This window comes from Cebus imitator, unplaced genomic scaffold, assembly GCF_001604975.1.
Source record: "Cebus imitator isolate Cc_AM_T3 unplaced genomic scaffold, Cebus_imitator-1.0 Scaffold73, whole genome shotgun sequence".
In the NCBI taxonomy this organism is placed as follows: domain Eukaryota; kingdom Metazoa; phylum Chordata; class Mammalia; order Primates; family Cebidae; genus Cebus; species Cebus imitator.
Genome location: NW_016107388.1, coordinates 3,754,546 through 3,766,513, shown reverse-complemented (window position 1 = coordinate 3,766,513; position 11,968 = coordinate 3,754,546). Strand labels below are relative to the sequence as shown.

Below are 11,968 nucleotides of genomic sequence, written 5' to 3'. Positions count from 1 at the left end.
CGAGATCGCGCCATTGCACTCCAGCCTGGGTAACAACACCCAAACTCTGTCTCAAAAAAAAAAAAAAAAAAAGAAAAAGTTAAAAGTACTAAAAAGGGTGTGCATGGAAAAGTATCCCTTCCCTCCACCCCCAGAATTCTGCTCCCTGGCTCCCCCCTCCATTTTAGTTTGTTTTTAGTACAAATAGGAGTGTACTGCAGAGCAGGGATTGGCAAACTAGGAAGGGCCGCATAGTCTCTATTCTGGGCTTTGTGAGCCATACTGTCTCGGCAACAACTACTCAGTTCTACCCTGAAGTGAAAAAGCAGCCACTGATGGTCCCTATACAAATAGATGTGGGCGTGTTGCAGCACACGTTTATTCACAAACACAGGTGCAGGCTGGCTCTGGCTCAAGAGCCGTCATTTGCTGGCCCCTGCGCAGGCCAGTGCTAGTCAATACAGTTATGGTCACGTGCCACAGAAGGACATTTCCATTGTCTACAGACTGCGTATACCACGGTGGGCCTACAAGATTATAATACTGTATTTCGTGTTCCTTTTCTATGTTTACATATGTTTAGAGCCACAAATATTCACCATGGTGTTACAGCTCCCGACAGTATTCAGTGCAACAGGTTTTGTAGCTTAGGAGCAATAGGCTGTACCATCCATCAAGCCTGAGTGTCAGGAGGCTCTACCACCAGGGTTTATGTAAGTGCTCTCTGTGATGCTCCCACAATGAAGGATTCACCTACCGATGCATTTCTCAGCATGTATTCCCATCATTAAACAGCCCATGACTGTACACCTTTGTAAACCTTTTAACTTTCTCTGCATCTATCCTTTGCCCTCCATACTGTAACACAAAGAGTACCTGAGACAGCTCTCAATCAATGTAGAAAGTTTATTTTGGCCGGGCGCGGTGGCTCACGCCTGTAATCCCAGCACTTTGGGAGGCCGAGGCGGGTGGATCACGAGGTCAAGAGATCGAGACCATCCTGGTCAACATGGTGAAACCCCGTCTCTAACTAAAAATACAAAACATTAGCTGGGCATGGTGGCGCGTGTCTGTAATCCCAGCTACTCAGGAAGTTGAGGCAGGAGAATTGCCTGAACCCAGGAGGCGGAGGTTGCGGTGAGCCGAGATTGCGCCATTGCACTCCAGCCTGGGTAACAAGAGTGAAACTCTGTCTCAAAAAAAAAAAAAGTTTATTTTGTCTAGGTTAAGGATGCACGCATGACACACCCTCAGGAGGTCCTGCTGACCTGTGCCCAAGGTAGTTGGGGTACAGCTTGCTTACATTTTAGGGAGACTTGAGACATCAATCAATATATGTAAGATGTACATTGGTTGGGTTCAGTAAGGCAGGACAAGTTGAAGGGGGAGGGGGATGGGGAAACGGGTTTGAGGGGAAAAGGGGGTATGCAGGGAGGTGGGTGGGGGGGGTTCCAGGTCAGAAGTAGATAAGAGACAAAATTCTGTATTCTTTTGAGTCCTTGATCAGCCTTCCACTGAATACTCAATTTAGTGTGGGTCAGTGAATCTGCAGTTTTACATAGTCAGTAGGGCAGGGGAAGCAATCAGATATGCATTTGTCTCAGGTGAGCCTCAGAGGGATGCCTTTGTGTTCTGTCTGTCCTCCATCCACGAAGAATTTCCTTGTGGGCAAATCATGAGGGAAGTATGTAGCTTTTCATCTTTGTAGCTAACTTATGTAGGAATAAAATGGGAGGCAGGTTTGCCTGACATAGTTCCCAGCTTGACTTTTCCCTTGGTTTAGTGATTTTGGGGTCCTGAGATTTATTTTCCTTTCACAATATTTAGGCATAATTGTTTTTTATTATTCAAAATAGTTTATGCTAGGCTCAGTGGCTCATGCCTGTAATCCCAACACTTTGGGAGGCTGAGATGGGAGGATCACTTGAGCCCAGGAGGTAGAGGCTGCAGTGAGCCATCATTGCACCATTGCACTCCAGCCTGGGCAACAGAGCAAGATTCTGTCTCAAAAAAGCAGAGTTTATTTATTAAAAATACTTTGAATGGGATATAATTTTATTTATTTTTAATGTCTATCTTTAGAGTGTGCAGCATGATGTTTTGATATATATATAGAGAGAGTGCAGTGGCTACTGTGGTCCAGCAAATCATATCCATCTTCTCACAGTTACCCTTTTTTTTTTTGGTGGTGAGAACCCCTGAACTCTGCTCTCTTAGCCATTATCCTGCATACAACATGTCATTATTCCCTGCAGTCCTCTGCCATGCATCAGACCTCTGAACTTGCTCATCCTACCCGTCTGCAGCTTTGTATCCTTCGGCCATTTTTCTCCATTCCCTCCCGCCCGCTAATGCTCTTTTGAAAATGAAGCTTAACCATGCCGGTCCTTTGCCTAAAGCCCTTTGATTCCTTATCACCCACAGGATTACGCACAAAGTTTGTGTATGGCTTGACTCTAAAGCCCGCCTGCAGCCTCATCTCACCCCTCTCTTCTTCAGCTACTCTGGACATTTCCTCCAATACTTGAACACGTTGCAGTCCTCCCCATTCCCATCTCTTCTTACCTGTTTATCTCTGGCTTCAGGTGTCAACTTAAACACCACTTCTCTGTTTCAGTTAAATCAATCTGCCCTGTGTTCCTGTGTTCCTGTATGATGTTTGTGCTTTGAAGTTAAAATTCAAGTGAATTAAAAGTGTGGTTTTCTTGGTGGGCTGTACTGAGTGCCGGAAGGTGCTGATGTTTCCCTCTGAGCGGTAGCAACCCTCTCGGCTTCCCATTCCTTGAACATGTGCCAGGTGCCCCTGCCAGCAAAGCCAGGTTGTACAGGGGGACAAGACCTTTCCTCAGGAAGCCATAATTTCAGTGGAGGCAGACACACACATGGTGCACCATCATGCTAACCAGAACATGACATCTGCTGTGATAGAAGTTACAAAGTGTGTTAGTGGGTTGGAGATGAGGAGGGCAATTTAATTAAAATATGTAATTTTCTACACACCTGAGTGTCGTCACTGTCACAGGGTCTAGAGATTAAAATTATACTCTAAAAGGCTTTCGGAAATAGAATATTTATAAAGTCTTTGAGCACACCTTAGCCACAGTAGGTGCTTCTGCGGCGCTCAGCTCATTCATTTTTCAGAAAGCACCAGTGTAGCTCCTGGCCCAAATATTGACACTACCAAAGCCAATTTGCTGTGTTTGATTTCTGACAAGTATAGGAGAAAAGACCTATGTTCAGGCTGGAGTATTATTGAAGAGAAGAGGACAGGTTTATATGATGAAGTACTTCCATTTTACTGCTGCTTTGTTTTTCTGGATTAGTTTTAATTGTTTGTCAAGTGCAGGTGTTCATTGTCAAATGGGAGGGGCACTCCGATCTCTGCATTCCTGCTGCACCCACACAATCACGCCCCAGGTCCTGAACTCACATGAGGCTGCCCGGAACTGGGGAGCTCCCTGCACAGGAAGGGCTCAGATGTCCCTCAGGAGCTCCTGGGATGTAAGGAACAGTTAGAATTCCTGCATCTGCATTTTCCAAGCCTCAGTCACCACTGCCTTGTCCCAGCAAAGTCATACTTGTCACCGTGGTGGCTGAGACACTCCCATGAAGAGATGACAAACGTTTACTTCCTCATTATAATCTTAAAATGCTATAAATTTAAAGGTGTGCCTACCATCGGACCTTGAGGCTCAACTATTTTATTGAAGGTTAGGTTTTCTCTTGCTTTGAAGGAGTTGCACATATTCCCAATTGTCTGTATAAATTGCATTTTCTGGATGATGTAGTTTTAGTGAGTACAAGGTGAAGTCTGAGATACAATTTTATTTTTACGTTTTTTTGTGTATTAAGCGCAAATCCTTCCAAGTGGGAGAGATCATGACCTAAGTGCATTTCAGTTTGTTCTGGTTACTGGGGAGAAAGATGATTATGGGGAGGAGAGGAGGGGATAGGAGGCCACTGTCAGGGCACGGTCACAAAAGGATGATGGCTTGGACCAGACTCGTGTTGAGGGAAGGAGAAAGAAGTGAGTGGGTCTGGGATAATTTGTTGGCGGTGGAATACATAAAACTAACTCGTAGGTTGGGTGTTGTGGTGAGGGAAAAGGGAAGTCAAGCATAACTCCTGGAGCTGGGGCCTGATCAAGAGTGATGCCACTTCAGTCAGTCTTCAGTGGACTGAGGAATACGGGGAGAAACAGGTCTGAGCAGAGGGAAAGGAGATGTTCCATTGTGGCTGTGCACTTTTGAGAGGTCTGGAAGGTACCCTTCGTGCCGCAGGGCAAGCTGTGAGCTGCACTGGAGTTTTGGAGCCTCCAGTGGTCAGGGCTGGAGACACCCAGTTTGGGATCAGCTAAATTGCCACGAATTCATGTGTTTAGTGCCTTATTAAGTATTTAGCATATTAAGGATATTTTAAATGGCAGAAATACATTCAAGAAATTCTGAAGGTGTTTTTTTTTTTTTTCTTTTCAGAAATATTCCCAAGAGATTCTAACTTAAAAGACAAATTCATAAAGCATTTCACAGGTAAGTACAAAATTTATCAGCGATTCCATTCACTAAATAAAAAGACTGTTTCAGATGACTATGTCAGGCTCTAGGGCTATGAAGATAAATGTCTGTAAGGGACTCACGGTCCAGCTGGGGAGATGGATGGATGGATGCTACTAAGTTGTGTTAACTGTAATGTTCACCAGCCCTTAATAAGTAATAGAAGTATGAACCACGTTTTAAGGATACACAGGAAGTGAATTAATTCTTGGCTAAGAACTACCAAGAAAGACTTGTAGCAGACACAGTATGTAAGGTGGCCTTTAATGGATGAATAAGGCTTTCCCATGGTGAGAGGCCTTCTGTCCAGAGGAGCGCATTGAGTACCATGAAGGCGCAGGGTGTGATTTAGGTAAGGACAGGCGTGCATAGACTGTGGGTGGGCTTAGGTGGGGTCATCTGTGGCCCTGGGCGAATATACGGCTGGAAAGGTAGGTTGGCGTCATGTTGTGGATAATCTTAAATGGCATGCTGAAGAATTCAGACTCTGCCAGCCAGGCAGGGGGTAAGGAGGGAGGGGGCAATAGAAATTTTTTGAACAGGGAGGGACAGACTTTCATATGCTACATGTTTTGAAAAATTATTTATTTTTTTATTGTTATTTTTTTAGACGGATTTTCAGTCTTGTTTCCAAGGCTGGAGTGCAGTGACATGATCTTGGCTCACCACGACCTCTGCCTCCTGGGTTCAAGTGATTCTCCTGCCTCAGCCTCCCAAGTAGCTGGGATTATAGGCATGTGCCATCATGCCTAATTTCTTTCGTGTTTTTAATAGAGACGGGGTTTCACCATGTTGCCAGGCTGGTCTTGAACTCCCGGCCTCAAGTGATCCATCAGCTTTGGCCTCCCAAAGTGCTGGGATTAAAAGCGTGAGCCACTGCGCCCAGCCAGAATTTTTTCTGAGACAAGCTCTGGCTCCATTACTCAGGCTGGAGTGCAGTGTGAGATCACGGCTCACTACAGCCTCAAACAGATAAACTCAAGGGATCCTCCCACCCAAGCCTCCCAAGTGGCTGGGACAGCACGCAGCTTCACACGCAGCTAATGTTCTATTTTTCGTAGAGATGGGGTCTCACTATGTTGCCCAGGTTGGTCTTGAACTCCTGGCTCAAGCGATCCTCCTGCCTCAGCCTCCCAAAGCACTGGGGTTACAGTTGTGAGCCACTGCACTGGGCACACCTGCCACATCTTGAGCACAGATGAAATGCTGTCCCGTTTTGTTCTTCATATCAACTTTGTGAATCATTTGCACGTTGTCCTGTGTCCTAAGTTCTAGCAAATCACTGAAGTATTTTGAACAGCACACCCCCAAATTTACTATTGCCATTGCCTCTGTGTTCCCGTCATCCCAGCTGCTTTTTTTTTTTTTTTTGCACCTCAAGCCTATAATATGGGAAAGATGTGGTTTTCCCACTTAGTCAAGTCCTAGGGCCGTGTCTGTTTGTTAACGGGAAGGATGGTCCTGAGGATCAAGTGGAAATGCACCGGCAGGGCGCAGGGATGTGTCAGGGTCTCGAGCCTCCTGAGGTAGCTGTGAGTGACACGACTGTGGACCCCACAAGAAGCAGACTACAGAGGGAGGGAGGGATGAATATTTTATTGTTGTTTTTAGAGGTAGGGCCTCACTCTATCACCCAGGCTGGAGTGCAGTGGTGTGATCGTAGCTCACTGTAGCCTCCAACTCCTGGGCTCAAGGGATCCTCTTGCCTCAGCCTCCAGAGTAACTGAACTGGGACTACAGGCATGTGCCGCCATGCCTGGCTAATTTTTTATTTTTATTTTTTGTAGAGACAGGGTCCCGCTATGGTGCCTAGGCTGTTCTTGAACTCCTGGGCTCAAGTGATTCTCCTCTCTTGGCCTCTCAAAGTCCTGGGATTACAGATGTGAGCCACTGCACCCCATTGAAGATGAAAGTTTTGATGGGCCCTACCTTGGATTTAAAGGGAGAGACAAGGGACTTCTCAAGGCCCTGCCCATTTTACAATTATCCTAGACACTAATAAGATGCAAATTATGATAAATAGAAAATGGAATAAATGTCTTGCCATGTAAACATTAATTGCTATTAAATAAAAGCAAAGTAGAAACCAAAGATATTTATTCTTTTTACTTCTTGTCCACTTGATTTGCTCTCTACACACTTTCTTTTTCTGTCCAGAGCTTTTTCCTTCTGATTTTTCTAGATGGTTCTCCTAAATCTGAAGATTCCATTATGTGAGATGTTGAGAATGTGGAATGAATTTAGAATTTTTTTCATAGACCAAAGCTGTGCCTCCCACAGAGCCTGGGTGAAGGGAAGAGCTCTTCGGCACGTTCTTTTAAGGGCATGGACGGATGGAAGCTGCCCTTATATCACATCCACCTATGAAGTGCTAGGAAATTTGTTTGGAAAACATGCCTATGTTTATAATAAGCATTCTTTTCCTGTGCTCTAGGCTCAGTCACATTTTCACCAGAATGCAGCAAACATTTCCACCGACTCTATTACAACACAAGGGAGTGCTCAACGCCAGCTTGTAAGTAACTTGGGCATCGCTTTTTTTTTGTTTGTTTTTAATTATCCCTCAATAAATATGTATAATTTTAAACTTCAGATGTCTGTGGGTAGGAAGTAGTAGACTAAACAGTGTATGAGATTCTGTTTATAACACTGACAGTAGCTAAGGTTTGTGTGAACTGTTGCCGCTGTAAGGAATGAAACCACATTCTAATTGGGAATCTATTCAAATCTGATAATAGCCAGATTTCCTTAAACACCAAAGTGTTTGTTAGGATTTAAACATCTTAACATGATTCACATTCCTTGGCATAAATAAGGTGCTCTCTCATATAAATGAAAAAAATGAGATGACTGTGAACTCTAAGTAAAAATTTTCTCATAAGTTATTTTAAAGTAAATATTTTTTATATCACATCATTTATATAATGGTGCTAGATTTTTCTGAGTAATGATAGCATGTAAATGTTGCTATATTTCTTTTGGATACTTAAGTTACTGAAGTTAATAATAATTCTAAACATAATATTTAAGTGTTATCATTTAAAGTGCCCAAGTTATGATTTTGTGTGGTAACTCAAGTTGGCTGTTTTTAAATTCCTTTCTAAGCCTCAACTTTGCTTTTAAAGAACATGAATTCTAAGCATTTCGTTTCTTTTTAACTAGATTGCTCATCTTGAGGAATATTGAATTTTACTCAGCATGTTAAGTTGGATTTGTTATAATTTTTTCTTCTTTTTTTTTTTTTTTTGAGACTGAGTTTGGCTCTTGTTACCCAGGCTGGAGTGCAATGGTGCGATCTCGACTCACCGCAACCTCCGCCTCCTGGGTTCAGGCAATTCTCCTGCCTCAACCTCCTGAGTAGCTGGGACTACAGGCACGCACCACCGTGCCCAGCTAATTTTTTATATTTTTAGTAAAGACGGGGTTTCACCATGTTGACCAGGATGGTCTCGATCTCTTGAACTCGTGACCCACCTGCCTCGGCCTCCCAAAGTGCTGGGATTACAGGCATGAGCCACCGCGCCCGGCTGTTATAATTTTTTCAAAAACAGCTTGTGTTTAGGCCAGTGTGGTGGCTCATGGCTGTTATCCCAGCACTTTGAGAGGCCGAGGCAGGTGGATTGCTTGCACTCAGGTGTTTGAGACCAGCCTCAGCAACGTGGTGAAACCCTCTATCCACCAAAAATACAAAAATTAGCAAGTCTCACAATCCAGCTTCAAAATAAATATATACATAAATAGATTACAATTCAAAAATAAAATAAAAAATCAACTTGTATTTAATGGCTAAAGGAAGTGAATCACATTGGATTCCAGGCAGAATGACTAATGGTAGCCCAGCATGGTGGAGAGAGCACAGGCTTCGGGATAAAGCTTTTGATTAGTTGTGGGGCAATTAATTAACATTCTCAGGCTCTTGTCCCATCTCTGAAGTGAAGATAGGAATAGTACCTTCCTGATTGTGTTATTAAAATAATTGATGAGAAAATCCATTTCTCACCTGATATGGTAGGCATTTATTAAACTGTAGCCATTATTATATGAATTAGTGACAATAACAACATGATTTCCCCCACATTTCTAGTAATCTATATATAATTTACCTTTAAATGTTTTTCCTAGATTACAAAAGGTGTGCTAGATTGTTAACAAGATTAGCAGTGAGTCCACTGTGCTCCCAGACCTAGCACACCTACCCTGTGAGTATATATTTTTCTTATCTTGTTTAATAGTTTAACATTAGTGTTTAAACATTTTTTCTTTTTTTTAGTTGACACATAATGATTGTACATATTTATGGGGTACAGTATGACATTTTGATACTTGCATGCCTCAAACATTTATTACTTTTTTGTATTGTGAACATTCAAAACCTTCTTTTCCAGCTTTATAAAAAAATAAATAACTTGTAGGTCGCCAGATTCACTGTACAATGCTGCAGAGCCCCAGAACCTGCGCTTACGTGCATCTGTAGTTTGTAGTCACTAACCAACCTCTCCCTAGCTGTGCCTCCCCACTTCTCTTTAGCTCCTTCTTCTTCTTCTTTTTTGAGACAGAATCTCGCTCTGTTGTCCAGCCTGGAGTGCAGTGGCACCCTCTTGGCTTACTGCAACCTCTGCCTCCCAGATTCAAGTGATTCTCATGCGTCAGCCTCCCCAGTAGCTAGGATTACAGGCACGCACCACCACACCCAGCAAATTTTTGTACTTTTAGAAGAGACGGTGTTTCACCCTGTTGGCCAAGCTGGTCTCGAACTTCTGACCTTGAGTGATCTGCCTGCCTTGGCCTCCCAAAGTGCTGGGATTACAAGTGTGAGCTGCCAGGCCTGGTCCTCTTTAGGTTCTAATACCCAACATTCTACTCTCTACTTCCATGAGTTTAATTTTTTTTTAGCTCCCTCATATGAGTGAGAATATTTACCTTTCTGTGCCTGACTTACTTCACTTAACGTAATGACCTCCAGCTTAGTCTGTGCTGCCTTCAATGATAACATTGTATTCTTTTTATGGCTCAATAGTATTCCATTGTGCATATACACCACATTTTCTTTATCCATTAATCATCTATTGATGGATGTTTAGGTTGATTGCCTATCTTGTGAACAGTACTGCAATAAACATAAGGATGCAGGTATCCCTTTGATATACTGATTTCCTTTCCTTTGGATAACACCCAGTCATGGAATTTTGGGGTCATATGGTAGTTCCAATTTTAGTTTTGTTTTGAGACTTCCTTACTGTTGTTCATAATGGCTGTACTATTTTACATTTCCATCAACAGTGTATAAGGGTTCCTTTTTCTCTGTGTCCTCACTAGCACTTATTTTTTGTCATTTTGACAATAGCTATTGTAACTGGGATGAGATGATATCTCATTGTGGTTATGATTTGCATTTCCCTAATGATTAGCAATGTTTTGATTTTTTTCATATGTTTGTTAGACATTTGTATGTCTTCTTTTGAGAAATGTCTCTTCAGATACTTCGCCCTCTTTTAAATCAGATTATCTGGTTTTTGGTGTTTAATTGTTTGTGTATTCTGGATATTAGTTCCTTGTCAGGTGAATGGTTTGCAAATCTTTTCTTACTTTCTAAATGTTGTGTCTTCACTCTGAATAGTCTGATTTTCTTAAAAAAATAATATCAGAAGCCAGGAAGCCTGTTTTAGAAATACCTAGTGAATTTAATCTGTGGATTTTTCACTAAGTGTTAAAACTTGTTCTAAATGAAAGACTGTTTTTTTTTTTTTTGGAAGGTTTTTTTTTTTTTTTTTTGAGATGGAGTTTTTTGCTTTTGTTGCCCAGGCTGGAGTGCAATGGTGCCATCTCTGCTCACTGCAACCTCTGCCTCCCAGCTTCAAGTGATTCTCCTGCCTCAGCCTCCCGAGTAGCTGAGATTACAGGCATGCACTACCATGCCCAGCCAATTTTTATATTTTTAATAGAGATGGGGTTTTCCCATGTTGGTCAGGCTGGTCTCGAACTCCTGACCTCAGGTGATCCACCCACCTTGGCCTCCCAAAGTGTTGGGATTACAGGCGTGAGCCACCATTCCCGGCCTAAGACTGTTTTAATGAATTAGTTTAAAATATCCTCGGCCGGGTGCTGTGGCTCACACCTGTAATCCTAGCAGTTTGGGAGGCCGAGGTGGGTGGATCACCTGAGGTCAGGAGTTCAAGACCAGCCTGGCCATCATGGTGAAACCCCATCTTTAAAATAAAGTAAAATAAAATAAAATATCCTCAACAGTGATTGCATTAAGATAGTTTTTTAACACCCTTACCAGCCCTGAGTGATTTCCAAAAATCTTTCAGCATTTAGTGTTATTTTATGATTGTGCAGAAACATTATGGGGATAGACATTAGATGAACAAAATTACTTATGCAGACCTATTTTTCAGCTTTCCAAAATATCTAATAAAGATGAAACCAGGCCTTAAAACTTTGATACGGACTGTAGGTAGGAAACAGAGAGAAGCTATTGTAATAAGAGATAAAGCAAACAATAAAAAAGATAATGAACATGTAATTATTTTTTGCTCTAGGCTATTACTTTACAAGAGTGAAATGGCAAGTCAGAATTTTAATTCTGGCTAATTTATCCTAGAAGCCCTTGGGCAATAAAGTATTTGTACAATTCTAAATAAAGATATTGTAAATTGTAACATTTATTTTAAAAAGTAAAATCTATACAAAATACTGAAAGATACTTATTTCTTTGCAAATATTTATCTCATCAGTTCTTTCGCAGTCTAGTGCCAAGTCAATTTTTTTTGGGTCAGCATTTCAGTACCATGGACAAATCCTTTGAAGGCAACTGGTTCCTCAGGTTGTGAAGGTGGAAATGAAAGTCATAGAGGACTTGTAGCCTAAGATTAATCATGACTATCTTGAACTGGCCAGTACAACTCAATATATCCAAAAGAACTTCGTGGGGATTTACTTAAACCACTCACAGTTTTGTTGTGACGACTACTGAGAAAATCCTGATCTATTATTGTTGCTATACTTATAGTCTTATTTTTAAAAGCTATTATTATTACACATTAATGGTAATAATTAGAACAGTTAGTTCTGCATATCTACAGTTGATAAATTGAAAAAAAATTTTTTTTTAGATTAAGAAAATAAACTAGGTTATTTTAGTGGTAGGATACTTAAAATCAATTGCTCTCAACCTACCTGTCTCAAAGCTTGCTTTCTTGTGCGTTTTCTTTTTCCTTTCTTTTCTTTCTTTCTTTCTTTTTTTTTCTTTCTTTATTTCTTTTTCTTTCTTTCTTCTTTCTTTCCCTTTCTCTTTCTTTCTTTTTCTTTCTCTTTCTTCTCTCTCTTTCTTTCTTTTGCTTTCTTGTTTTCTTGCTTGCTTTCTTGCTTTCTTCACTCTCTGTCTCTCTTTCTTTTTTTTTCTTTCTTTCTTTCTTTTTTTTTTTTTTTTTTTT

The 11,968-nt window shown here is 41.5% G+C and overlaps 1 protein-coding gene across 1 annotated transcript in view; it reads left to right on the top strand.

Moving 5' to 3' along the window:
* Window positions 1-11,968, top strand: part of ALKAL1 (ALK and LTK ligand 1) — a 27,650-nt gene that overhangs the window by 13,650 nt on the left and 2,032 nt on the right. The window contains exons 2-4 of the mRNA XM_017531773.2: window positions 4,455-4,508; window positions 6,967-7,047; window positions 8,655-8,731. Coding sequence (XP_017387262.1) covers window positions 4,455-4,508; window positions 6,967-7,047; window positions 8,655-8,719 — 200 coding nt within the window. The 3' untranslated portion in view covers window positions 8,720-8,731. The remainder of the gene's footprint in view (window positions 1-4,454; window positions 4,509-6,966; window positions 7,048-8,654; window positions 8,732-11,968) is intronic.